Here is a 26,442-nt window from a genome sequence, read left to right on the forward strand (position 1 = left end):
CCATAACCTTGGTTGACCTGCCTCTTCGCCGAACTTTCATCTGTTTATACATGCGACAACAGCTGCACACTGAAGTGTCCAGCATTGCGCTGGACAGATGTTTAGACTGCCGCTACCGTGGGAGGATTCCGCCAGCAGGCCTCGCCCCACGCAGGGGCAGGGGCCTGGACTTTGTGCCGGCGCAAGGGTTGGGCCCTAACCAGGGCGGCAGTGAAGCCGGCTCATGACGCAACAGCCGTAACCTGCCCTGGAAGGACGGGGACGCTGCTGGGATCCGGTATGGAACGGGAAATGAGGAAAGAGGAGTGTGTGGTCTGAAGACAACAGCCTGGTGTACACCTAGAAACGTGTATGCAACATCGAGATACGGTCGGTCGTGGCGCTGAAGCCGGGTGTGTCGGCGACCGCGAACAGAGCTACCCTCCAACACCTGGCTCGGTTGATCGCCGCGGCTGCCTCCTCTGATCCGCTGCTGCCACCCGCCAACAAATAACACGCGCGTGAATGAACGCGTACCCCTGTCACCGACGGCACGGGGCTCGCCCGCTCCATCCCGGCGCGGCACGAACAACGAGCGGGTGACGCGGGCGGTGGGCCAACTCGAGCTGTCAGTACCGCTGCCTGCCGCTAGATGGCAGTGGAGCTGCCGTTGAGGTCCGCCAGCAGCTGCGATATCGGCACGCCTCCCAGCGCCCGCTTGAAGAACACCTCCTGCAGGAACGTGCCGGACACGGTCCGCAGGGACGAGAGCAGCAGGAGCAGGCGGCCGAACCGCGCCTACCGACGGACGCTGACGTCACTACACCGACGGACGCTGACGTCACTACACCGACAGACGCTGACGTCATTACACCGACGGACGCTGACTCATCACGCTGATGGACGTTGACGTCACCACACCGATGGACGCTGACGTCACCACACCGATGGACGCTGACGTCACCACACCGATGGGCGATGACGTCACCAGACTACTGTAGCAGTGCACCGCGCCTCCGATGTGGAGACGCGAGCTTCAGCGCCGTACGTCTCGTAATTGGTTAATTGGTCATTCCTCGACAAATGGCATGCAAGATGTCAGTAGCCCTGGCAAGGTCACTGGGAGCAGACTGTTAAGGCTCTGCGGGCTGGACTTTAACATGACGCCTGTGGGAGCTGAATATAAATAGGCTTAACAGAAATAAATAGAAAAAATTCAGGCTTCGAGCGCAGCCTCCCCGCAACTCTAGACATGTGATGGGAACTCACGTGAGCAACTTAGATGCTGAGGGGGGAGGCAGCCATGCTTGATCACGCTAAGCCTTTGATGCGCCGCACATTTGTCCTTAGTCATCGCTCCAGGTTTTACGAGCCCGAGACACGCGCCCCTATTTCCTCACCCACCGCTTCATCCGAAATCCCCGTAACTCCCCGTTAACCCGAGGCAAGCTGAAACATCAGCCTGGAGCGGGCCCATGACGGGTGAGCCGCCCAAACGTCCGAACACAGCCCAGAGAGGCTTCCCGTTCGGGCTAAGTCCCAGCCACACAGTACCGCCAGATGGCTGCGGCTGTTTCCCGGGTCACTCTCTGTGTCCCTTCATTCCAAAGACATGAAATGGTTATTGCTGGCCGAAAGGGCCCTTATCCCAGCTAAACCAAGCCAGGGTCCGTGTACCAGGATTTAAGCTTACCTTGGCCGCCATTTTCTGAGAGAAAACATACTCGTACAGCATCAGGTGGGTCTGATCCTGCAGAATTTCAATGTATTTGGGGTCTCGTACCGACTTCACCTCTGAAACAGCACATCACACGTAAGACCTCGAAGTTAGGTATGGTGCAGCCGCCCGCTAAATCGATAAAACAAGTGCATAGTGGAGATAAAATACTGCACAAATGGATCACTAAGTCTCTGGCGGACCCAAGCCAGCACGCATAACCACATCATCTACTGTATGTGAGTACCTGCCCTCGGTTACCACACGGAGCGCGGCGCGGCGCCCGTGTTCATCAGACCGCACCTGGTTTGAAGAGCACCAGCGCCCGCAGGCAGGCGTACTCGGTGTGATCGACCTTGAGGTCGGCGAAACGCTGGATGATGTCGATGAGCCCGGCCAGCTGCCGCTCCAGCTCCGGCTGCAGGCGCGGACCGCAGGCGGCCGCCAGCTCCGACGCTGAAACACGGCCCGGTGCTGAGACACGGTCCGGTGCTGAGGCACGGCCTCGGTTGCTGAGACACGGCCTCGGTGCTGAAACACGGCCGGGTGTTGATACACGACCTCAGTGCTGAGACACGGTCCGGCGTTGAAACATGGCCTCGGTGCTGAGACACCGCCCAGCGCTGAGACGGTGCCCCGGTGCTGAGACACGGTCCGGTGCTGAGACACCACTCCGGTGCTGAGACACGGTCCGGTGCTGAGACACGGACCGGTGCTGAGACGCCGCTCCGGTGCTGAGACGACGCTCCGGTGCTGAGACACGGTCCGGTGCTGAGACGCGGCCCGGTGCTGAGGCGCGGCCCGGTGCTGAGACGCCGCTCCGGTGCTGAGACGGTGTCCTGGTGCTGAGACACGGTCCGGTGCTGAGACACCGCCCCGGTGCTGAGACACGGTTCCTTGTGCCAAGACACGTCTCCCGTGATGGAGCATGGCCGAGCCGCCGTCTGCCGTCGAACCCGTCTGATGCGGACACCCGGCCGAGCTGATCCTCACAGACGGCCGCGTCCGCTCGCGACAAACTGCCAAACCAAGGACTTGGCAAAGCAAGGGCTGGAGGGCAGACATCATGGAGCGAAGTGCAATGCTGCACACACCGCCTTGTCTGCCGTGCACTCGCCAGTCAGGACAGCTCAGAGAGATCCAGAGAGTCAGGGAAATGGGCTTTACGATCATCCGAGAATAGGAGATTGGGCCGAGCGTTGGTTATGACGTCAAAAGATCCGATAAAAGGAGATTGGGCCGAGCGATGTTTATGGCATCAACAGATTGCACTGAACAATCATCACGTCGTGAGGACATTGGTCTGGACGGTCATGACAATGTCATGGGCGCACCTCCGAGCGACCATCACCAGATCACAAGGTTGAACCAAGTCAACCTTGTGAACGACCTTGGCCGCCGGGCAGCGGTCGAAATGGACGTACGGCTGTCGATGACAAGAGGCCACTGGGCGGCGCTGATGACGAACAGCTCACTCCAGCTGGCTTCCAGCAGCGCACTCTGCTCCAGTCGCGACATCTGTCGGCCAAACGATGAACTAATATCACTTCCGCCAAACCCTCGCATCGGTTAAGATTTGTTAATACCCATACGAACATCTCACCGCAAATACTTAACAGGGTGTTGATGGTTGGGTCGGTGAAAGCAACAGCTATACCTCGTAACAAAGGAATGGAGGAGACTGCAAGGCATTTACCAATAGCATCATGACTACTCAGTTTCGGTGTGGTTGGTAGTTCTGGCGCTATGATGCAATGTAAAAAGTTGCCTTCATGTGGCAATGCATCGACAGAATGAGCCTTATCATAGATGACTATAACATCAGATGCGACTGTAAAACCCAATGCAACCAAATCGTCTTGCTGAGGGGGTTTCCTTTGGCACCAAAACTTGCCTGAGCCATGTTGATGAGAAATGCGTTTAAATTCGAGTATATCTACACCCATGTGAACCCACCACTCGAGCTCGTCCAAATCCTAGGCACCTGTGGTCCAAGCAGCAAAGCACATGTTTCCATCACTTCGCCGTTAGTCTGTCGACCAGCCGCAGGCTGCAACGCCATCTGACCTGTATAAAAGATGGTATGGTGTGTGCCCAGCGCACGGCCAGGAAGAGCAGCTTGGCGGCCGTCTCTAGAGCTGCCTCGGACGGCCGCGAGGTGGCCGGGTGCAGCTCATCAGATGGACGTCTGTCGGCTGTTAGGCAGGGACCTGCCGCCAGCCGACCCTCCTCTGAAACACACGCGGACGGCAGCGTCAGGTGGGCTGTTCCACTGTGGGGTGGCAGACGGGAGCGCACCTCCAGGCTACCCCTTCTCTGGAGCAGACTGCGGTGAGGTACATCTGTAAGGCTGCATCCTGTTTTGGGCTTGTGTAATCTTTTTTTGGTTTATTTCGAAGCCATGTAATGTGCATACCCGCTGACATAAGCTCTTTGGGAGAAGGAGAGGGTTCTTAAACACTCTTTCGTAACCTATCTCCAGTTAAGGCACCAAGATCACAGTGGACCCAGTCTGCTGCCACACCCTCAGAAACAGTACATAGGGCAGGAGAGGTACGACCTCCTGAAATAATTCCAACCATTATTGACGCGGTCCCTTTCACCTCCTGGTGCACGTGCACGTCTCCAGGCCTCCTCGAGATGGCCTGAACCTCTCACCGGCGGAGGCGGTCGGCTGCTCGGGCGCCGGCGAGTCGTCTACGCGAACCACGTCGATCTGCGAGCTAGAGACCTCCTCCTCCTCTGCGCGGCGCGGCGGAGGCGGCGGAGGCGGTGGAGGCGGTGGCGGCGCCGCCGCGGTCGGCGACCACAGCGTCGCCGCCGGCCGAATCGGCGTGAACGCCGAGCCCGCGTACGAGCCGAGGAACGGCGGCGGCACCAGCGGGAACGGCCGGAACGCCGGGAACGGGCCCGGGTAGGGCGCGAACGGCGCGAAGGCAGGCCCGGACAGCAGGAGCGGCGTGGTGCCCTCCGGTGGCAGCAGACTCGGCTGGCGCTTCACGCAGGAGCGTGGAGCCCTCTCGTGCTGCACCGCTGCCGGCCGAGCGGTTCAGGTGAAGGGCGCGGGTGGTAACGTCAGGGGATACCACTGGTAACATCTGGGGATACCACTGGTAACGTCTGAGGATATCACTGGTCACGTCTGGGCTACCACTGGTAACGTCTGGGGTACCACTGGTCACGTATGGGCTACCACTGGAAACGTCTGGGGATACCACTGGTCACGTTTGGGATACCACTGGTAACGTCTGGAGATACCACTGGTCACGTCTGGGCTACCACTGGTAACGTCTGGGGATACCACTGGTCACGTCTGGGGATACCACTGGTAACGTCTGGGAATGCTACTGGTTACGTCCGGGGATGCTACTGCTCACGTCTGGGGACACCACTGGTATCGTCTGGGGATACCACTGATCATGTCTGGGGCACCACCGGTCACGTCTGGGGATACCATTGGTGTGTTAGTAGTTACTACTGGTCGTAACACCGAGGCAATGGAAACCACAGAAAAAACAGTAACATTAGAGTTCTCTATCAACATCAACTTCAGAACGAGGTGACAGGGAACGAGGGATACCACTGGTAGCATCAGGGTTCATCATTGGTAATAGCAGTGAGCCATACGTGAACCATCAGAGGATTTCAATGGCACAGGAGAAACCTGGGTGCAGTGACCTCGTCCACGAAAAATTCTGCTTTTGGACCCGATACCACCGTCAAAGAAACCATTCGCCCCACCACCGCATTATGCAGCATAACGAGACACACTAATGCTTTGATAGAAGTCAAATGGTGTTCAGACTGGTAACCAGACAGAATCAGACTGGTAACTGGACAGTTTCAAGACGGCAAGACAACACCAACAAGGCGAAGGGATGCAAACGGCAAGGTGGGGTCATGCACAGTTTATGAGAAAGAGCACAGTTACTCGCTGAGAAAATCAAAGATAAAATCGTAAAAGCCGCTTTCGCCACTTTTGTGATTGTGCCATAATATGGCCATAAAAATTATGTGGCCATACAATTTTTACGGTGTGGCCATAAAAATTGATCAGAAAGACCCTACTGTCTCCATTTTCCTGCGAGCAGTTCGCTTACATTTTCCGACATTGTCATCTAATGTCTCTAATGTTATTCCGCCGCAGCATAAACCTTGGAGCATCGACCCGCGCTGCATCAAATACAGAACTTCTCGAAAGTTTCGCCAGCCGCCGACGCAGCGTCGGGCCGACTCGCTACACGCTCGTCACCGACCGTTCGCGAGCCTCGGACGTCACTCACACGCCTCTATAAGAGCACGCGCCGACCGACGGCCGCCGCGGCGCGAAATTCGAGTTGCCTATTACTGGTGAATGGTCCATATTTAATGTGGACTCCTCATCAAACATGGATGTGTTGGGCGAGCGGTGGCTTTTCAATGACCTTTCACCCCCAGGCTGGCGGCCATTGTGGTCGCCAGGCTGTTTGCAGAACCGCGAGCGCCGCGCTGGGGGGAGGGGGGAGGGGGACGACGGCTGTCGGTAAATATGCCGACGTCCTTTCACCGATGGAGTACCTGCCACCGGGGCAGACAGCGCCGACAGCGGCTCAGAGGGACCGGCCGGCCCGGCTGCCCGCGCGACCGCGCGCCGACTAACGACGCCGGTAGACAAGGACGTAAGCGCCGGCGAGCATTTGGCAAATTTGGCTGCTCGTCACCGATATGGAAGCTACCGCCCAAGGACTCGCGATTTGCAACGACGGGGATGACAGGATTGACGGGGGCTCGGAGCTTTTAAGAAGCGAGTTCCGACTCACAATCATGTTATCTACGCACCGCGAACAGACTGTGCAGACGAGCCCTTATAGGTACGCAGTACCTAGCTGTCTGCAGGTAATCATTGGTTTGCCTTGGCGCCGCGAACAATTGTCCCAGTTGCGCAGTGTGACATGTCCACTCGGTTATCCTCTGGCCTTATCACTACATTGCTGTTGTTTGGTGCGACGCGTTACTACTCATGGTAGTCAATAACACATAGAGTCAAAACAAAGTCCTGATCAGCAAACTGCTGAACTACTTTCAAGAGTGTTGCAATTGAAAAGCTTCGCTCAAACCTGACGGTTTGGGGTTAAAGTTTTCGAAATACACTACATGAAAAATATCTAGCTCGATAATTTGACAGCCAAAGTCTAGTTGAGTTTTAATCGTGGAACTATTTATCGGTCTCGACTCAGCACCTGGCAATGATGTAGGTACGCCACGAATAATGCACTGCATTGCTGGCACGTACGCGATTTACGCGTATTTCCTAGCACCCATACTAAAACCAAGATCTTCATCCATAATCACGGTGTAGATACCGAACAGCCGCAGATGAGAAAAGTAAATGCGTTCACACCGCATGCATAGGGAACGTAGTGCAGAAATATTCTGCGTGGACTTTCATCTCCAAGTCACATGAGCAGGCGCAAGGCTTTCAAGTGCTCGAGGAGAGCGCAGGCGTGGTCAGCCGGACCGGCACCAGCTCTGCTCGGGAGTGCGGGCCGTGAGAGCCGGCCGCTGGCGGGAGGTGTGAGAGTGCCGTTTGCCGACGCCACATGAACGGGTCAGGCGTCAATACGGCAGGCGCCAGCGGCGCCCGCCGGCCGCGCGCCGAAACTCGGCCCTCGTATATCAATAGTCCGCTGTTGTGGGTGTCAATAAAGCGGCTGATCGATGACTATTAGGTAACAGGAGACAATCCGGCCGCACCTGATCGGTTCTCACAGCGCGGTGGCGCCGGCCGATCGGCGCCGGCACTGCCGTCCTGGTGAGCGCAGCGAGAACTAACGCCCACCCGTAGCGAGCGAGTTGGCTGAAAGGACTGGGGCTCTCAGAAGGCCTCTCGGCTCGAGAACGCACTGGGCGCCGGAGGTTGTTGCGTCCCGCTGGGCACACAGTTTCTGACTGATTCTGTGTGTTTTTATTTTTCGAACTTGCTTTTATTGTCCTACCCATCGCACAGCGTCCCCGGTCTTCCGGAGCGTCGGTGTAGACCGCTGGCCCCGGCCCGCAGCGCTGATGCTAGTTGGGCTGCTGAACTCCGCGGTTTCTCGCTCATGTCAGCCCCAACCGGTTTGCCCCCAAAGTACGTCGGTTGCTAATGTAACTGCGCCAAAATTTCACGCCTTTTTCACGCTTTCAAAATTTCACGCGATTATGTCAAGCGCCACTTAGTCTGTCTCGAAGAAGACCCATCGCCGATCGCAGCGGTGATTCTTACCTTCTCTGCGCATGTTCACGTTGAGACACTTTGAGAAGCGGCACGCCTGGCACTGGTTCCTCCGAGCCACGTCCACCACACAGCGGCCGCTCTCCTTACAGACGTACTCCAGGTTCCTGCGAGTGCGCGCAAGTCCCTATTGTGAACAAACCTACCACAGTTACCTACAGCTGCTTGCCAATGTACAAGGCGTGACACAATATTTAACAAGCAAGGGTGGCGGTTTGACCACATTACCACGAGATAATTGAGGAGGGAAGGTATGGGGATGCTGCTGATTCACAAACATCGGCGCAGGAACTATCGTGTTATAGGGCATTCGGTGGTCTCCAGCCCCCCCCCCCTCCCCCAACATTTGGATCAAATAGCACTGAACATGTGGAAGTGCATGGAAAGAAGCGACTTAGCAACGCCTCTGAGTCGCCTAACCCTGGCCATCCCCCCGCTCCCGTACGCCAGTCATAAGCAGCAAGGTCCTCGTGAGTCGTGCGCTGGCGCCCATGCGCGGCCTGCACAATCGCCGCCAATGTCACGCGCCCGGCGGCCCCCGGGACAGGTGCACTGGACGGGAGGGGGGGGGGGGGCTGGCTGACAGCCCGGAACAGGCGGGAGCCGCGGCCGCCCGCCGCGCGCCGACTTCGCAACAATGCTACAGATGAGCACCGCTGACCGATCGTAATTCAATATCGCATTCATCAGCGGTGGCGGAAGCGGGCGGCGCTTCCGGGCGTGCCGTCAAGGATGCGCCAGCGCGGCAGGGGTCGGCCGGGGTCATCAGGTGTGACATGAGCGGTCATCAGGGGTCATCAGGGGTCATCAGCAGTCATCACAGGCCGTCGGGGGTCGTCAAAGGTCCAACCGTTGGCGCAGGGGCACAACGACAAAGTCGGACCGGAGTGGACCTGGCAACAGGGTTATGGACGTCTACTAGCAAAGGCAATCTTATTGGCGCCGACCTTGTCGCTCGGAGTGACCGACCATTGGAGAGATAGCGCCTTTGTTGGTGATGCTCGACTCGTGGGCATTCGTGGGCCAAAGTTGAACTGTGTCAGGTTCGAGTTCAGTCCATTGTAACCTTTATAGGGGCAAAAGTATCAGGATTTATTTATTTCGCCAACTTTATTTGCAATATACAATATGTAGGTTTGGTCAACGCATTGATGTCAATAGGACTGAGGCTGAGACACAGGTAAGCCGCTCATTTATTAGTAGTCCCTGTCCAATAACAAAATCTTCTGACGGTAGCGTTATTAGGCAGAGGCCTTATTTGGTGCCACATTTAAATGCTCGAAGAATGAGAGCAGCAGGAGCGAAAACCATGGTTGGTCTCCAGGGTAATCAAAATAATCGTGAATTTTCCATGTGAGGGCGTTTTGTTTCATCGCCGTGCACTGCCTCGTCATTTCACGTTCGCAGTACTTTACAAATTTGCCCAATGGAACCAAAAACGCAAGCGTAAGATAACAAATTCGTACATGATGACGAAACCAAAACGTTTCCAGAATAATGCTTACCGGCTATCTTGAAAGGCTCAGCTATAAACGATGGGTTTCATCCCCTGTTTATCCTGTGTCCCGTGCATTTCACGATTAGATGCTTGCGACTGACGGCGGGACCAATTTACTTGTCATTGGAATAGCGTTTGCGTGAAAAGAGCTAAAGCACACTTTTTCCAGAATCTCTCATGCACGCTGATAGTGGCTCCAAGCCGCACTTACTGGTTCCTGGCGTCCAACTGCTTACCTTATATGCTTAACAGTGTGAAAAGAGAAGGAACAGAGCCCAGTGAGCAATGCGTAGAAAATAAGAAGTTGGCTTCAACTCCACTCGAAATGGCTTAGAAATTTGCATGAACGGTATGTCGGAGCCAGTTAACTGGGTCACGTTAGTTAAATGACTCCATTTATATTTGGACAGCTGGAGTCAGGTGTGAAATCAGCTCAAACTTGCAAGAGTTGGTCGGAGTTGGACTCAAGCAGAGTCCCAGCCGGTTTTCTTAAATCGGAATCGAGCACAGGTACGTGTCAAGGAGGGTCAAGCATGCGCTCCTGTTGATCCGACGGTGAACGTACATCAGGGTGAAGCGGTCCTCCACCTGTCAAAACAGAATCCCTCCACAGCTGAGTCTGACCCAGCGCGTGTAACCCTCCTCCCACCACGTCCAGCCGACGTCCGAATTCAGTTCGGTATCACTGACAGCAGGGTTCTGCCGACGGCCGCGATGTCGCGGCGCCGGAGCGACCGCTGCTCACTGCCGTGGTCCCGGACGGACCGCCGGCTGGCGGCGGCCCGTTCAAAGGCGGCAGCCTCGCCGCCACCCCGACCCAGATAACGCCATCAAACGCTCGTCGGTCCCATCGTTTTCCGATCCGTCAGCCCAAATTATGCGGCGCGTCGCAGTCAGCTGCATTATTGCGGCCCGCGCGGCGGCGTCGGCTCGACGGTGCGGGATGAGGGATGCTCTTCTGTGGACGAGTCCCCAGCAGCGCTGGCGATGTTTGGGTGGCCTGTGAGCACAGATCTCTGGACGGTGCCCGATATAGAGGGACGGTAGTCGAGATGGTCCAAGGAGCTGCGCAGTACAAAATGCTGTGCCGTGTGTTACTATAACTGGACATGATTCCGATGTCATCCCATCTTAAAACAGCATGGCTCTTGATACCAATGCATACTGCCACCATTGTAGTGCCATGGCCCTCCAGCATCCATCCCCGTGAGAGAGGATAGTTAACCGATGGTTCAATCCCAGCAGCACGAAACATACATCATCATTATGCTTTCCAACACAAATCTCAGCCAAGAACCAATCAGTGCCGTGGGTACGTGGATAAAGTGGACGTGGGTAAAGACTGAGCCACATTTGCTTCAACTGGCCCGGTGCTCCAAACGAAATCATCAACCAACGTGACACGTGAATGCTTCACTGTGTATGCATGCTAACCCTCATCGCCCTATTCCGCCCTCACCCCTGTCGGGGTCGACACGGGTCTGGACGGGGGCAGGGGCGGACCAAGAGTGTCGGCTCAGCGGCCCGCCTGCTCGTACTGACGGGTCCCGTCGAGTCGGTGAGCTACGGCCACCAAGACCTGATAAGGCTGCAGCACTCACAGCGGCGTCCCTCGGGCCGCAGAGCATGCAAGGTGGCGATGTCAGACCAACTGGCCGAACCTCAGAGGCCCCCGGCCCAGCGAATGCTGTCTGCTTATCGTCCAGCCTCTCACTGCTGTCCACACGTCATTGCAGTCGCGCCTACTCACTGTCGGCAGCGGCGGATGGAGCGTTTGAAGAAGCCGCGGCAGCCGTCGCAGGAGGGCACGCCGTAGTGTTTGCCCGAGGCCTTGTCCCCACAGACGCGACAGGTCAGCTCGGCCCGCCTGTCCTCCATGGTGCCGCGTCGGGGACCGTCTGCGGGGCCCGCGCTCGCTTCCCTGCCGAGGATGGAGGCACACGCATCTGACCATGTCGCCCGCTCAGGGTGCAGGAGCGGCGCTCTCACCCGCTGAGGCCACAGAAGCAGCCCTCTAACCCGCTGAGGTCATAGGAAGGGCTATCTCACTCGCTAATGTCACAGAAGCGATCTTTTAACCCGCTGAGGTGACAGAAGTGACCTTTTCACCTGCTAAGGCCACGGGAGTGACCTTCCCAACCGCTGAGGTCACATGAGCAAACATCTGACCATTCTGCCTGCTGAGGACATAACCTAGAAAACTTGAGGACCGATCATTCGTTGGGGACCTGGTCACACACATCCTGCTATTTTTCTTACAATAGGGCAAACATCCCATCAACCATGTCATGGAACATGCATTCTAATACAAACCCGAGGAATAATCAGCGTGCATGAATGACATACTTGCTCAGATGAAGGTACATGTGAGCATTGCTTGCATGTTAACATACGCACACTGTATGTTATATTGTATTTGTTTGATTGGTGACGTTTTCCGAACATGTTAATTGGCCGCTTCTCGGTCGATTGCTGGTGCATCTTATGGGTCGAACAGCGTCCGAGAAAGCCTAGTGATCTGGGGACGGCACTGTAAACTACACCATCCAGATTATTTCACGCCTGGTTGCCTGCCCTGCTTGCCTAGATCCGAAAGCAACTCCTCAACGCACCACAAATTCGCGGATTCATGGTTTGCGTTGGAGTGCGCAACACTAGCTGCACATCACTTACATCACTTTTTTGTGCGGGCCAACAAATTTCAAGATTGTTTTCCTAGAAATTGCAGCTTCGTGGGTATAGAAATTTCATTGGCGGGCACGTTAGTTATATTTCATCATGTTTTGCTGACCACATTTCACCTATCGACGTTGACCAAGAACAGCAAACATTTAACATGATTGTTGCAGTGAGCAGGGTTTGGCAGCTGTCAGAATGCGACTTTCAGATGTGAAGTTTTGTTCCTACGCGTGGAGGTACAGCGCGTTTGCACACAACAGTTTGACAGTGCCCGGAAAGGCACACGGCATGACCACGATGGCGTGGAGAATCATTGCAGTCGTCAATCTAACTGCGCAGGACGGCTGCCGCGCCGTCAGCAGCTGAGACGTGACCATTGATCTAGAACGCGTCCTGCCTCTAAAAGCCGCCGCACACTGACCAATCGATTGCCACATTCGGCTGAAACAGAAACGCTTGTGAACGACTTTTGGGGCGTGGGGGGGGGGGGGGGGGGGTAACGACAACTCACTTTATTTTGGCCGCGTCGCGAATCGGGCTCAGTCGCTGGAGCTGCGTGACTGAAGTTCAGGATATCGTTAGAAGCGACAGAGAGAGCAGCGTATCGTCCTGGGATGGCAGCAGCTTTGGGGGGGGGGGGGGGAGGAGGCATTATATTGTGATGTCGCGGACGGCTGGGTCCTTAAGACCAGGTACCTATAAATTCATTGAGCTATGTTTACCAGCTCCCGGTAAACCCGGCCACTGCCTCGGTGTCGCACCGGCGAGCGGCACGCTCCAACCGAAACAAAAAAAAAAACATGAACACAGAACAGAACAGATCACAAGAACATGCGAGTCGAGCATTTCTGGTTCAAGCAATGTTCAGCTTCGGCACTAATGTACGGGACGAATCATGTGCGTGCGAATGCTTTTAGACAGAAGGCAGAGATCGGACAAAAGATGAAATAAGACAAAATCACAGCAACTTTTTGTCAAATAAGGCAGCCAGATCACCTGCATACAGTGTCCTTCAGGAGCGTCTAAGACTTTCCCTTTCGGAAAGCTTCAGCCCGTAATACCTATCAAAGAGGCGCGCTACTTTCACTGCGAAGGAATCGGAAAGCATGATCTTAAGGCTCGAAAGCATGATCTTAACACCCGTAAACGATACACAACCATGAAGCTCTCCAGCGTCCGACGTTCAGCACGAGCCTAGTGCATCTCCAAATCCCGGGGAGCAGGAGCGCGGTCAATGACGGAACGGGCCACGTCGTCATCGCGGCCGGCCGGCCCGACGGCGGCGGCCACGCGCCGACCGCCTCCTCATCGACGCCGACGATCTCTCTGTCGCCGTCGACGGGCCGCCCCGCCCGTCGGCGGCCCATTGATTGTGGGCGGGACTAATCCGCGCCGCCGCCGTGAAACCGAGCCGCCTCTAACGAGCCCCACTCGGCGTCATTGGCGGCACGATTAATTAGCGCGCACAAAGGCCGTCGTGACAGTTTGAGGCGGCTGGTGCGTCGTAATCGTCGCGCTGACAAATGGCTGTCGCCACTCGCGGCGCACCCTTTTGTGTGGGCGGCGAGCCTGACGCGCCGCGGCCGGGGCTCTCTTCGCTCCCGGAGGCCACGGGACGCGTGCATAATATCGGCCCGGGTGGGCGGGCGAAGTCGAAGAATGCACCGCCGGCGGTGGGTGGCGTGGAGGCCCGAGTGGAGCCTGTGGAGCCTGAGGCCGAGCCGGCGGCCTGACGCGTGATGGCGCTGCCAGCGCCCATTGCGTAATGCCGGTGGTGCGTTGTGCTACGCGTTACGCACGTTGCACTGCGCGTTACGCGCATTGTGTTACGTTATGATGTTTGTGTCTGGATAGCATAAGTTAGCTCTCTTGCGGAACTTTTTAAATGTGTTTGAGCTTTAGGTAAGAGGTTCAAGAATGTTTTATGCTGCTGAAAAGACCCTGCAGTGTGTGGATATTCGTGCATATAAATGGCTGCAACTGGCTGAAAACGCCTGTAGCCGTTGCTGTCTATTGAAGACGTTCCTTGCAGCACTATAAATGTCCTAGAATTATGGTGCTTGGCACGTAAACAATGTTGCATTACACAAGCGAGTCTCACCAACTCGTTGGATGATCAAAGATTATATTTCCCCAAAACATGGGGCTTTATGTCGTTTGCAGGATGTACTTTTTGTAACAATTTGATGATTTTGGTGCAATATCGCGCGGGCCGAGACGGGCATTGGGACTCTAATTTTTCCCAGTAGGTCCCATTCGTCTTGCGCTTTGCATCATTTTCAGCTTTTTGACTATGCTATAAGGTCAGAAGGGCTGCTTTGCCGTCTGCTCGCCATTCTCAGGTCCCATGTACTGAGCGTGTAGTAGTGTATGATGATAGAAACAAACAGAAGCACTATGAAAAATGTTGTGGAAGATCCAGAACGGTCAGCGTTGGACCACAAGGTGCATACCAGCGTGTGTGATCTATATCTGCGCCACTTATATTCCAGCGAATAACACAAGCATAATTTTTCGGCGTGGTGAGCGGGGTGACAACAGACGTCAGTCCAGACGCCATGCAAGTGAAATCAAAATCGTATTGAGCCTACACAGCTAGATTTTATCATTGCTTTGGAATATTCCTGTTGCAGGTTTTTTGGCGTGCGGAGGTGTGTTGATGTTAAGTGCTCGCATCTGAACTAATAAATGACCTTGACAGAAAATTGGCTGGTTGTGGGTCTTTGGCGAGGGCCCCCAGTTTAACCAGAGCTGTTGTGCACTGTGAAATGGTTTACGTTTTCGGTGACTCTAGCAAGGGTTTTGCGAAACACGCAGATACTTGATGTGGATGTTGATCACATAAAACCGCGCTGTTTATCAGTGTAATCTATCGGGGCTCACCATTCCTTAGTCCACGGCGTTTCTCACTTGAAGTCCGCCTAGGAAAACATGACATTGGACGGTTCCGGACCGATTACTGACGCACACGTGGGTCGGCCAGTCCTGAGGCTGTCAGCGAATGGTAAACAGTACGTCACCTATGCCGTGCAATTGGTGTCACATCGTTACTTGTTCGGTCGCAAGATGCAACGTCAATCCCTAAAAGCGCCCAAGACGGGCGCATCAATGTTCAGTGCATAACAGTGTGCGGTCAGATGCCAGTCTCGATCTGCAACTCCAGTGGACAATGATACTGCCAGTATCATTGTCCATTCACTCCGCCGTCTGAATCGGGCCGTCTCGAATTGCCGCGACGACGTGTTGCTGAGATAAATGACTTGAGGAAATAAATGAGTAGGTAAAGGGTGTTGCAACTGATAGGCAGTTTATAGGAGATGGGTATGATCATGCCGTGACGGGTTGCGGGTGGATTGGGTCGAGAAATCCTTACTACAAAAACCTCTAGATAGAAAAGCTTCCAAAACTCATCGAGTCTTTTTTACTGCCTACGCTCAGGCCATTTATCGAGGTAATTTGGAACTGCGCCGCTAAACGTGCTGGGGTTACGTGAGGTTGAAGATCGCGTGGACCCTACAGAAGTGGAGCCTGGGGCGCGCTAACGGCACGTCATGGACCGTGTCGTACTATGCGGTGCTGCGTTGATCACGATAGTCTAGTCTCGCCAATGGTGAGTGATAAGTACCACGAGTTGATTGCAGGTGCCCAAACAAGCTGCAATAGAATACTTTAATTATTCAATTAAAGGTCATCTGGTTCCGTAACCAGACACAGTCGGATGCGGTGCTCACCTGCCTATAGGGCCAGGTGAGGAACTGTTGGGGGGTGGGGGGGGGGGGGGTCTCCAGGGTAAGGTGAACGACTGACGACCGATCACGTCTATCACTGGGCACTGCCGCATGTCATGCTTACCGGGGGTTACAGGACAAAACGTCAAGATACAAAAAGTCAAAGGCCAAAAAGTCAATAGCAAAAATCCAATGGCAATTATTCAAACAAGATCAAAGTAAATACAAAAAAGACGAAAAACCAAAGTCAAAGGGACAAAAATTCAAAAGGCAGGAGTCAAAAGAATAAAAGTGTAATGCACCTAAAAGCGATAAAAGCTAAAAAATAAAAAGTCAAACGGGGGAAAAACCTCATACAGATGGAAGCCAAGGATAAACGTCAAACGCAAAACGTCAAAAAACGAAATGTCAAAAGTGATAAATGTAAAGTGGACAACGGCAGAAGATGCTATAAAAATCACTTCTCTGGTTTTCGCAGTGCTTCTAAATACACCAAGGCCCTCTGGTCGGGTGTTCGAGGGGAAGGGCTAAGTGGAGAGGGAAGAGGAGAGGAGCCCACCCCGCTCAGCCAGTTGGAGTAAGCCATTTATTGCCTCCGCGAAAGGAGCATAGGCTGGGCCGAACTTTGGATAGAAAAGGGCCCACTCGCGTGATGGTAAATACAGGGGTGCAGTTTTTTATAAATGGGTCGGGCGGGAGCTTAACAGCGAAAACGAGCCAACCAACTTTAAAATATGCCAACAGAGGCTTCTGTCCAGATTTGGCCCTCCTTCTTCGCAAAGCTGGATGGGCTCAAGCCCATATTGGGGGGCTCAAGTGCCCCCCCCCCCCCCGTCAGCTGAATAGGAAACAACACCCCTGGGTACTTACGTTCAGTGGCGATGATTTTTCCACGGTGTGAAGCCTTTTAGCTGATTTGCCTTAGATCCTTTCAACCAAAGAAAACCAGGGTCACACAGAGCATTCCTCCGATGAGTGGTGGCACGGATTTTGAACTGGGTAAGAACTTTTAGGTGGTTTCGGGTAACATAAGCGAGATGGAGCCTCCCCGCGTGGGAACCTCCGGGGCGGGGCTATCTAATGGGTCCTCTGACCTTTGGCGGGGTAAGACAAGGGAACCCGCACAACATTATCATCATTGCCCATTCCATCCCCTAAGAAAGGTACCGTGCCTCCCCAATTTGGAGAAATTGTAGCTCACGTGTTTCGGTAACTTCGGGTTCTGGAAAGGCGTAAGCAAACCCAGTTGTTGGGTCGCTGAGACAGTAAAAGAAGCAAAAAACAATTTTAGACCTAGGGTACTTATTAAAACTTGTGAAGATTACCTTTTTGCCTATTAGACAATTAATTTTGTGATTAAACAAGTTAAAGTCGTGAAAGCGACAGTTTCTTTTGAATTGTTCAGCCGATGATTAATTACAGTGAAGCCAAGTTTCTGATCAAGCTGTGCGATCAAGGTATAACGTTTTTGCAATTGCATGGCCAGATATTGGGATGGAAAAAGCTACATGGTTAACCATGGGCTCTGTAAGTAGACTCATAAGTGGGGGAAAATTGGGGAGTCCATTATTTTCGCGGTCTTTACTCCTTTTGTTTTTACCAACTTTGACACTAACAGTTGATCTTCATCGTTCAACTTTTTACATTTGAATTTTACCTTTTTTAGCGTCTCACTTTTTGCTAATTGACTTGTTGTCCTTTTGACTATTTCCCGTTTGTCTTGCATCCATATGACTTTTATCCCTTTTGACTTTTTGCGCTTGACTTTTTCCTTCCTGACTTTTTTGCAATTAACCTGTTGTCCTTTTGGATTTTTGGCTCTTTGATCTTATCCATATGATCTTTTTCCTGTTCGACGTTTTGTCGTTTGACTTTATATCATTTTGCTTTTTGTCCTTTAACTTCTTGGCTTTTGACCTATTGTCCACTTACCACTCCCCTGTCTGCAGGGTCAGGGGAGCGACTGACCACAGATCACGTCTGTCACCAGGCACCGTCAGATGTGGTGCTCACCTGTCTGCAGGGTCAGGTGAGCGACTGACCACAGGTCACGTCTGTCACCGGGCTCTGTCAGATGTGGTGCTCACCTGTCCGCAGGGTCAGGTGAGCGACTGACCACAGGTCACGTCTGTCACCAGGCACCGTCAGATGTGGTGCTCACCTGTCCGCAGGGTCAGGTGAGCGACTGACCACAGATCACGTCTGTCACCAGGCACCGTCAGATGTGGTGCTCACCTGTCTGCAGGGTCAGGTGAGCGACTGAGGGTCGCTCCCACCACCTGGCCCGTCCGGCGCCCCCAGAGCGGTACAAAAGCCTCCTGTTAGCGCGCCGTGGCCTCACTATCAGCGTGTGACCCGCGCAGCCGGCGGCGGCCAGGTCAGCGGTGATCACGTGATCTGGCATGCCAGCTGATCTGATCCCAGGCCTATCGGGCCCCGGACAGAGCCGCCCTGTCCCCCGTAGACGGCGTATCGGCCCAGGCCGCCCAGCTATCTCCGGAGAGCCGTGCACCCGGCTGGCGGGGCGCTGAATTCCCCAGGCGCGCGCGCGGCTGATTGGTGCCGCCCTGGGACGGCCATCAGGTGCGCCTTGTACGCGGCCTGCACGCGCTGGGTTGTCCTTTCCGCGAGGGGCGCTCCGCTGATGCGGCGACAATGCTGCCACTCAGAGGCACAAAAGGTCGAGCCATCGTGTGTAAACTGCGCGGCAGGAACAGTGATACATTCCGGAGCAGCCTCTTGCACAGACATACTCTGTTGCTCTGTTGGCTTCCGTTGTTTGTGCAAGGCGATGTACGTGACTCCTGCAATCGGTGCGAGATGGAGATTCCCGCCTCTGCATGACTTCATACCGGAGAAGTGAATGCACGCCGTTATTGCGCTAACCTGGGCATTTCCAGAGTGGTCCTGGTATTTACAGCAGCTGCGTATCTTGCAGGCAGAAAAACAGACACAGGATAACGAGAGCAGCCGCCTGCTTGCCACATGCTTCGGCCACTTCGTCACGCTCACAAGAACACAGTCAACATCTGAGAAAATGCTAACACCAGGTGGCGCATGCAGCTGGGCGTGCCGCGCACTTTGAGCGGTACACAAATGAAACGTCATAATGCAGCAGGTCAGGTCCACTCAGGATTCTCCGGCGGATGCACAGAAGACTGCCCTCTCGTCCGAGGAGCAAGAGTTCTCTCGTTCTCAACGGAAGGCTGACTGGTCTACCACGGGTTCACAGGCAGCTGTGTGTGTGCACATTGTGTATGTACAGCAGTCTGTTTGATGTAGGCGACTTGAAATGAAAACAAAATGAGTCTCTCTTTATCCTGGAATATGCAAACATTGTTGCCCTGGTGTTTATCATTTTCATGCCTGAAATCTGTACAAATTCAACAGCCCGTTGTTGGGGTAATTTCCCCCATTCAACTATATTTCAAGGGACGTTATTTCATAAAGTATGGGAGAAACAGAGTTGCAAGCACGCGTAATGTGTAAGGAATATGCACTCCCAACCCGTTTTCCAATAGCCTATTGGCGGGTCATGCGAAAACAATACAGCCAGCGGCGGCATTTTCACGTAAAATGTTGGCCTCGGACCTGGCAAATAGGGACAAAATATGAAGCAGACTTTTTGCTTACTTGTTATACAGCTCTTTTGCAAGCAATTCATCAAGTTAGAAGACTGAGTTTTTGTCATGGAATCGATCCCACCTCTGACACGTACCACACACCAGATACCCGCACACCATGCCTGGCGATAACCGGGTCCTTCCTCGCACCCATCGCGCTCCGGCGGCGATGGGGCGGCGGGATGGTCACTTCTCCTTCCAGACCGACACCGGAGGCGCACACCCTGGCGTCGGCGCGTGGCATTAGTCGACTTGTGGGTAGATCATAGCTCCTAATAAGGACATGCCAGCGTGATAATGACCAGCGTAATCAGGGGGCGGGCGGTGTGGCGAGGGGTACGCGGGTGGCGCCGCTTTTCCGCCCGGCTGCGTCCATTGTGGCGACGAGGGTGGTCGGAGTGGACGCCGTCGACCCGTGTTTACCTGCGGAGCCCACGCCTTGCAGCAAGTCAGTTGTCGACTGCCGACTGACTGTTGACGTTGGGCGGATGCTGTTCGCCTCCTGCTTGTCGCGCTGATACTGCCCAGCGTGGCTCGACTGCCGACTGACTGTTAACGTTGGGCGGATGCTGTTCGCCTTCTGCTTGTCGCGCTGATACTGCCCAGCGTGGCTCGACCGCCGACTGACTGTTAACGTTGGGCGGATGCTGTTCGCCTTCTGCTTGTCGGCGCTCATGCTACCCAGCGTGGCTCGACTGCCGACTGACTGTTGACGTTGGGCGGATGCTGTTCGCCTTCTGCTTGTCGCGCTGATACTGCCCAGCGTGACTCGACTGCCGACTGACTGTTGACGTTGGGCGGGTGCTGTTTGCCTTCTGCTTGTCGCGCTCATGCTACCCAGCGTGACTCATAGGCGCCACAGCCGTGGCGTAGGCGACAGTTGTTCAGGTCTAAGGACATTGATAAAATTCATGCTTTCAGGAGAAGGGCGTATAAAACACGTGCTGTTTAATTTTGTTGGCTCAGGCAACGTGTTTAATACCTAAAGTATCGCACTCGTGGAAGCAGGGTGTGGTTCCCTGTTCAGCTAGGGGGCCTCAGCCCTCCCCTCTCCCACCCCCCTCCAATCTCGCTAAGAAAGTGGGCCAAACCCAGAGAGAAATTCGGTTATTGGGGTATGTTGATAAAAGACTGTCATTTTTTTCTCTTGAGCCCCCATCCCACCCCCTTCTAACCACTTTTGGGGAGCTACATGTCTGGACGGAAGAAGGAATCTAAAAAGAGAAACGGCTACACTATATTTGTCACCTTTTCTGATATCGGACTTTTGGTCATCGTTCTTCTATTAGTCATGAAATTGGCTTTTCGCCCTCGGCTCACCGGAATTTTTCATCATCGAAATATTTTCACGGCTCAGTGACCCGACGTGTCTGGAGTCGGGGCCAGATACCCTAACGGTGATAACAGCTCTCTTGGCTGCCGCCGAAACAGAGCCACAGAGAGAGACGACCCCGGAGCGGCCGTCAGGATAGAGACACATCGTTACGACAGCGGCGCCCTCCAGCGGAGGGGCGAAGGGGCGCTGTAGAGGGGCTGTTACGCCGTCGCCGGCCATAGGTCGTCCACTAATGACAAACGACGACTGGCTCATTACGCGCGACCGACTGCCACCGCTTTACGACAGCCGGCCCCGCCCATAAATTACCGGCCGTGATTACGGCATGAATTCTTTATCGGCTGACGTCGCGTGGCGATGAGGGCCACGTGACGGCGCGTGCCGCAGCTTGACCGGGGGTGGCCGTTTACGAGCGGGGCTGCTGAGAGGGTCTGGTGGCCCCGCGGGGGTCAGGTGGCGCAGGTGGCGCAGGGTGGCAGCAGCGAACTGATCCGCTCGAACTGAGTCGACCACAGGCCTCACCGGTGCTGCGGGCGGCAGGGGAAGTCGTCAAAGGGCCCAGTTGTCGACAAAACTCACTGTCAAAGCAGGTTTTCAGTTGCCTCAATGAATTGTGCTATCCACTTCATGAATTTACGAAGAATAAGAAATTGTACGAAGTATACAGCATTTTAGGAGAACTTGTTTTGACCAGTTTGACGTCCAGTGGTCATTACGATGTCGTTAGAAGTAGGAAGTTCACGGCGTTTGTTCTGCGACTGTGACGGGACCATCCAGAAGAGTGCAACCTGCACTTACTACATTTATTGTTCATATTTAGACTTGTAAACAGACCCACATGAAATGTGCCCCATATCATTTAATCTCGCCATGTATGTTGCTTTTCGTTTTTTAGCATTATCATTAAGATCATGGCGTTCTCGACACGGGAACGCTTTCACCTTATATGGCAAAATTATTCATTATTTGTTCATGCTGCCAGGGCCACGACGCCGGTACCGGTTTCACACAGTTGTTGCGCCGTTTTCGAGATCAATTTTAAGTGTCGTAACATGGCCGTTATCCCTAAATACCGCACCGCCGCAGCATTTGCCGAGGTGTCGGGCACCGCTGCCGACGGTGGCTCATCGTCGGCAGGACAACATCACGCAGGTTCAAGCAGCAAGTTTGGTACGATAATTTGTCATCAAAGTTAGCGTTCTTTTCGCCCCTCGTTCGAGCGGCCATCTAGGAGCAGCTAGCAAAGGGGTCCAAGTGAAAGGCGCCATGTAACTGACGTGCTCCATTTTAGAAATAAGATGGGAGCCTTCCAACACGCTGCATTAGCCCTGGATGGACGCTCACAGCGCACGGCAAGTTACGTAGGACTACCGTACCTCGCCCACTAAAACGCTGTGGTCCATGATTAAGCATTTGTGGTAGATTTGAGCGTACTGAGCACAACGCAGTGGAGACAACTGAGCACACCTCACGCAGCATAACAGTTCAGTAAGAACTAGTTTTGTATGGTATGCATGTCAATTGATGTTACTTGGCACAGTGCAGCTAAAATCCAATAAAATCCAAAAAAAAATCAATTTTTATTCAGTCGCGGGTAAAAAATGGGTCTGACTGCATCTGACATTCAAACAGTGAAGTTAAAACATGGTGCAATTGCTCCACTCTTTCAAATTTTGTTTCTTGGAATTAGCCTGGTATGAACATCCCATAGCAGAGCTGAGGGAGGTACCCGCATTAGCCGATCAGAAGGCGCACTAAATGGGCGTTTTTCGGAGCCTTTAATCTGCTGCGTGCATAAGCTAAGCGTCGTTTGGTGTTACGAATCATGTCGCAGCTGATAACAGTGCTGCTGAGGCTAGTTTAAGTCAAATGTAGGTACGTTGCACCTGACTGAGCGTCTTGAAATGACAGCCGATGTTCCCACGCCGTTACGTAATATCAGCCAGGAGCGAATTTTTTGCCGTGCTATGTGATGATTTGTGGAAAATTGGCGTCACGGTAATTAGGACATGAATAACAATGTCATGAATCTTGTTTGTGACTGAATTTAATGCAAAATACTACTCCCGATAGGTAACAAGCCAGATTACCATGTTCGCTATTACCCATTGCTGTACGTTGACTGGGTCGCTTTTTCCAATAAAAAATAACGAATGCGAAAAACTGAATGAAGTCATAAACCACATGCCTCGCATTGATGTTTCAAAGGTCGGGACACTGCAGCAGAGAGTCACGGATTCATGTTACCAATTTTTTTGCTGCGCCGTACCGGATCAAAGCGAGCTTTATAGAAATTTTGGGAAGCACATTGGTGGTGGATTCTATAGCAGTCAGCTTATATAGACCAGGTCCAAAAAATCAGTTCGTAAGAGCTCTTCTGTGTGTTTTTGGTCTGATGCCACGGATTGTACGACTTCCAAAAATCAGCCTCATTGAAAACATACTGTCGTCGTATCCAGTACTAACATGAGCTCTTCAAACCCTTTCCATTCCAACATCTCAGCTACCTCGTGGCAATCCACACAATTGACAGGCTTGTGACGTATGTTCATCAAAAATTTGTGCCATCTACAACATGGCGGTATTCAGAGATCCAAAAGTACCGTTCTAATTGCCCCCGAACAATTCGGCATGACATTTGACCTACAACATTTGGCGAAATGTTCTTGCTGTGACATAAGCCGCCTACTTATTTTCCAGTGCAGACTGATTCGGATTTAAATCAGATGCTGGGAGAGGGTACTGCATGCCTTAAAAACTAGGGCTAGAGGGAGCTAGAGTTACTAGAGCACACGTACAAGCGTTCACGCTTTTAACTCCTCCAGGGGCGAATGACGTCGCGCTCGAGACGTCACCAACCAACAATGTGCAAAAACCAGCGATTTTATGGTTGCAACCAGGTTGCAAGCAGCATTTTTATGCGACGTTCATATCATGCAATTCATTTTTCTTTATTCAAAATACTCCGACTACTTAAACTCTAGAATCTTCTTCCGAACTAGGTGATCCTTTCACCAGCCGCTCTGTCAGCAGCTAAGACAAAACGAGAATGTTAAGGTTAGGAGAATTGCCATGGAAAGGTTGAACATGAAAATTGCGGAAAAACGAAGATCACAGATGGATGAGTCCAGAGTTCAGCACCTCGGGATCCCAACACACGGATCAACGCCGTCTGGCGAAGGAGATAGCGAATGAACGCGGTGGTGAGCACATGGACCGATGTGTGCCACCGATCAAGGGCGCTCGAGCACCGCTTGTGGATCCGCTGGACTTGTGACATCTGCAAGGGCTGGCATCAGGTCGCAGCAGCCGGAGAAGGTAAGGACGTGATCAAAACTGCACGCGAAAGCGATGACAACACTCAGGCGTCAGATTGAGAAACATTTCGGAGGACGCTCCCTGCCCGTCATCAATGTTAGGCCGTTGGTTAAATCACATTTGTCAGATGAAGGGAAAACTTTAAGAATTTGCTGTGCGCCGAGGTCTTTCTAGTTAAATGCCGATTCACGTCGTTATCACATGCGTACATTTTGCACACGGCAGAGCCTTCATTTGCATTTGTTCGGCATTCTTGCAGGGCTGATGTATATTGGAACATCCCAAGCACTCGCCTTAGCCTCTGCCTTACAGCGCGACTGCTGTCAGGCTCGTCTGGTGGCACTTCCTCAGGCTCAGTAATTCACAGGACTGCCCCGGTGACCAGTAATTCACAGGACCGCCCCGGTGACCAGTAATTCACAGGACCGCCCCGGTGGCCAGTAAATCACAGGAATGCCCCGGTGACCAGTAAATACAGGAATGCCCCGGGACCAGTAAATCACAGGACCTGCCCCGGTTACCAGTAAATCACAAGGACTGTCCCGGTGACCAGTAAATCGCAGGACTGCCCCGGTGCCCAGTAAAATCACAGGACTGCCCCCGGTGACCAGTAAATCACAGGGACTGCCCCGGTGGCCAGTAAATCACAGGAATGCCCCGGTGGCCAGTAAATCACAGGACTGCCCCGGTGGCCAGTAAATCACAGGACTGCCCCGGTGACCAGTAAATCACAGGACTGCCCCGGTGACCAGTAAATCACAGGACTGCCCCGTTGACATGAAGCGAGGCCGCACTCCCGGAAAATGTCACCAAACCGAAGGGTCTACTGCAAGGCAGACCACGCCCGTGATTACGCCACCGCGGGCGCTGATCGGTCAAGCGTCAGTCTCGCGGCGGACGACCACTCCCCAGTTGGTGACACCTCTTGGGTAGGGGCCGGTTGAGGTCAGTCCCACCGAAGTCTGCCTTGAACCAGGATAGCACTAGCCAACTGTGCCCAACACTTATCTGTTTAAAATGAAGAGATGAAGCAGTATGTGTGAGCAAGTGCTTGATCAATTATACCGTTACATTCTGAAGTCGCCATAAACCACGAAGCTCAACATGATCTTTCACATGCAACGCTTGGGATTTCATCATTTTGAACGTCAGATATTCACTTTTTTAATGTAAAAGACAACTAGTGACAAGAAGACAGACACGAACAGTGTGCATGCACGGCAGCTTTTCATTTGTGGCTCACGTTGTTTGTCTTCGCTGTCATGGGGTTGATAGCCAAACGTTAGAAACGAAGCACTTGTTGCCATCAACCGTAACAAATTGACAAATTCAGTGGGGTTCAGTGTCCTGGACGCTTTGCGGTTTACCAAGCACAGCTACTTTTTTAACTGAGTCAACCATCTGCTACCAAACGTCACATAGCACGATCGCCATGGAGTCACCACCATGACCTTCTTAATTGACGTCCAAACATGATGGAAGTGCCCTGGCCATACCGTCCGTGTTGCATCACGCCAACAACTGCAGGGAGGGACAGCCTTCCACCCCGATGGGGCAACGTAAGACCGCCGGCAGCCCCGGTTGACCGTCTGGCGACGCGTGGCTCGCCTCGGCGCGTCGGTACGGCACCCACCTGCCTCGTCGGTACCGTCGAGCCCGCGCGCTGGCCGCCCCACCGGGCTCGTCGGTGCCGTCGAGCCCGCGCGCTGGCCGCCGTCGCCGCCGCTCGCCACACCAGCCGACCGGGCCGCGACTTTTGTCCTTTGATTGGCGCAGCCGCCCGCCGCCTTTCAGCAAATCCCGTGACCGGGGCGTGGTCCGAGCGGCGGCCGGTGGCGCCAATTGGCTGAGACGCCAGGGGCCGCGCCTCTGATTGGCCGGCTGGGTCAAGGATTAGCGGCGCGGAAGCCAAAAGCCCCGTATTGAGCGGGGCGACGGGCAGAATATGTAATTATGCCGGTGCGGGGCAGCCTGGTCGAATGGTTCCGTCAGCTGCGTCCAGGCAGACCTGAAGATCCTGAGAATGTTGTGCATTTGGCTCGTGTCCTGAACAGTAACTGGACACAAGTCAAAAGCAAAGAATTCAGGGAACAAAAGTCAAACATGAAAGCGTCAAATGACAAAAGTTAAGAGGGATAAAAGCCAGATGGATAAGACTCAAACGGTAATAACTCAGAAGGGCAAAGAGTCAGTTAGAAAAAGTCAAAATACGGATTAGAGCCATCATACAAATGGGCTCATTCCTCTTCAAGAGCCAAGTTCGGTTTGGAGCAGGCAGCCGAAGCATCCGGGTCCCTATGTAGAAAGCAAC

At 53.6% G+C, this 26,442-nt stretch overlaps 1 protein-coding gene across 1 annotated transcript; it reads right to left on the bottom strand.

Annotated features, from left to right (window-relative positions):
- Nucleotides 1-96: 96 nt before the first annotated feature.
- Nucleotides 97-25,831, bottom strand: LOC119105645 (photoreceptor-specific nuclear receptor). The gene is made up of 10 exons (XM_037229105.1): nt 25,765-25,831; nt 11,198-11,368; nt 7,941-8,056; nt 4,544-4,729; nt 4,355-4,438; nt 3,764-3,927; nt 3,121-3,214; nt 2,000-2,152; nt 1,673-1,773; nt 97-777 (listed from the first exon to the last, which is right to left on the bottom strand). Exons 2-10 carry the CDS (start codon nt 11,323-11,325, stop codon nt 628-630), a joined length of 1,176 nt encoding a protein of 391 aa, XP_037085000.1. The 5' UTR covers nt 11,326-11,368; nt 25,765-25,831; the 3' UTR covers nt 97-627.
- Nucleotides 25,832-26,442: the final 611 nt, after the last annotated feature.

The sequence above is a fragment of the Pollicipes pollicipes genome, unplaced genomic scaffold, assembly GCF_011947565.3.
Source record: "Pollicipes pollicipes isolate AB1234 unplaced genomic scaffold, Ppol_2.1 Scaffold_6138;HRSCAF=7277_pilon_pilon_pilon, whole genome shotgun sequence".
NCBI lineage: Eukaryota > Metazoa > Arthropoda > Thecostraca > Pollicipedomorpha > Pollicipedidae > Pollicipes > Pollicipes pollicipes.

Bases quoted from the DNA above. Each gene is read 5' to 3' on its own strand.
- LOC119105645 (XM_037229105.1), bottom strand. From the start codon at position 11,325: ATGGAGGACAGGCGGGCCGAGCTGACCTGTCGCGTCTGTGGGGACAAG. The intron at 8,057-11,197 runs GTGAGTAGGCGC...GCGCACTCGCAG, and splicing joins TCCATCCGCCGCTGCCGACA to GAACCTGGAGTACGTCTGTA. The intron at 2,153-3,120 runs GTACGTCCATTT...GCCGTGTTTCAG, and splicing joins GCCTCTTGTCATCGACAGCC to CGTCGGAGCTGGCGGCCGCC.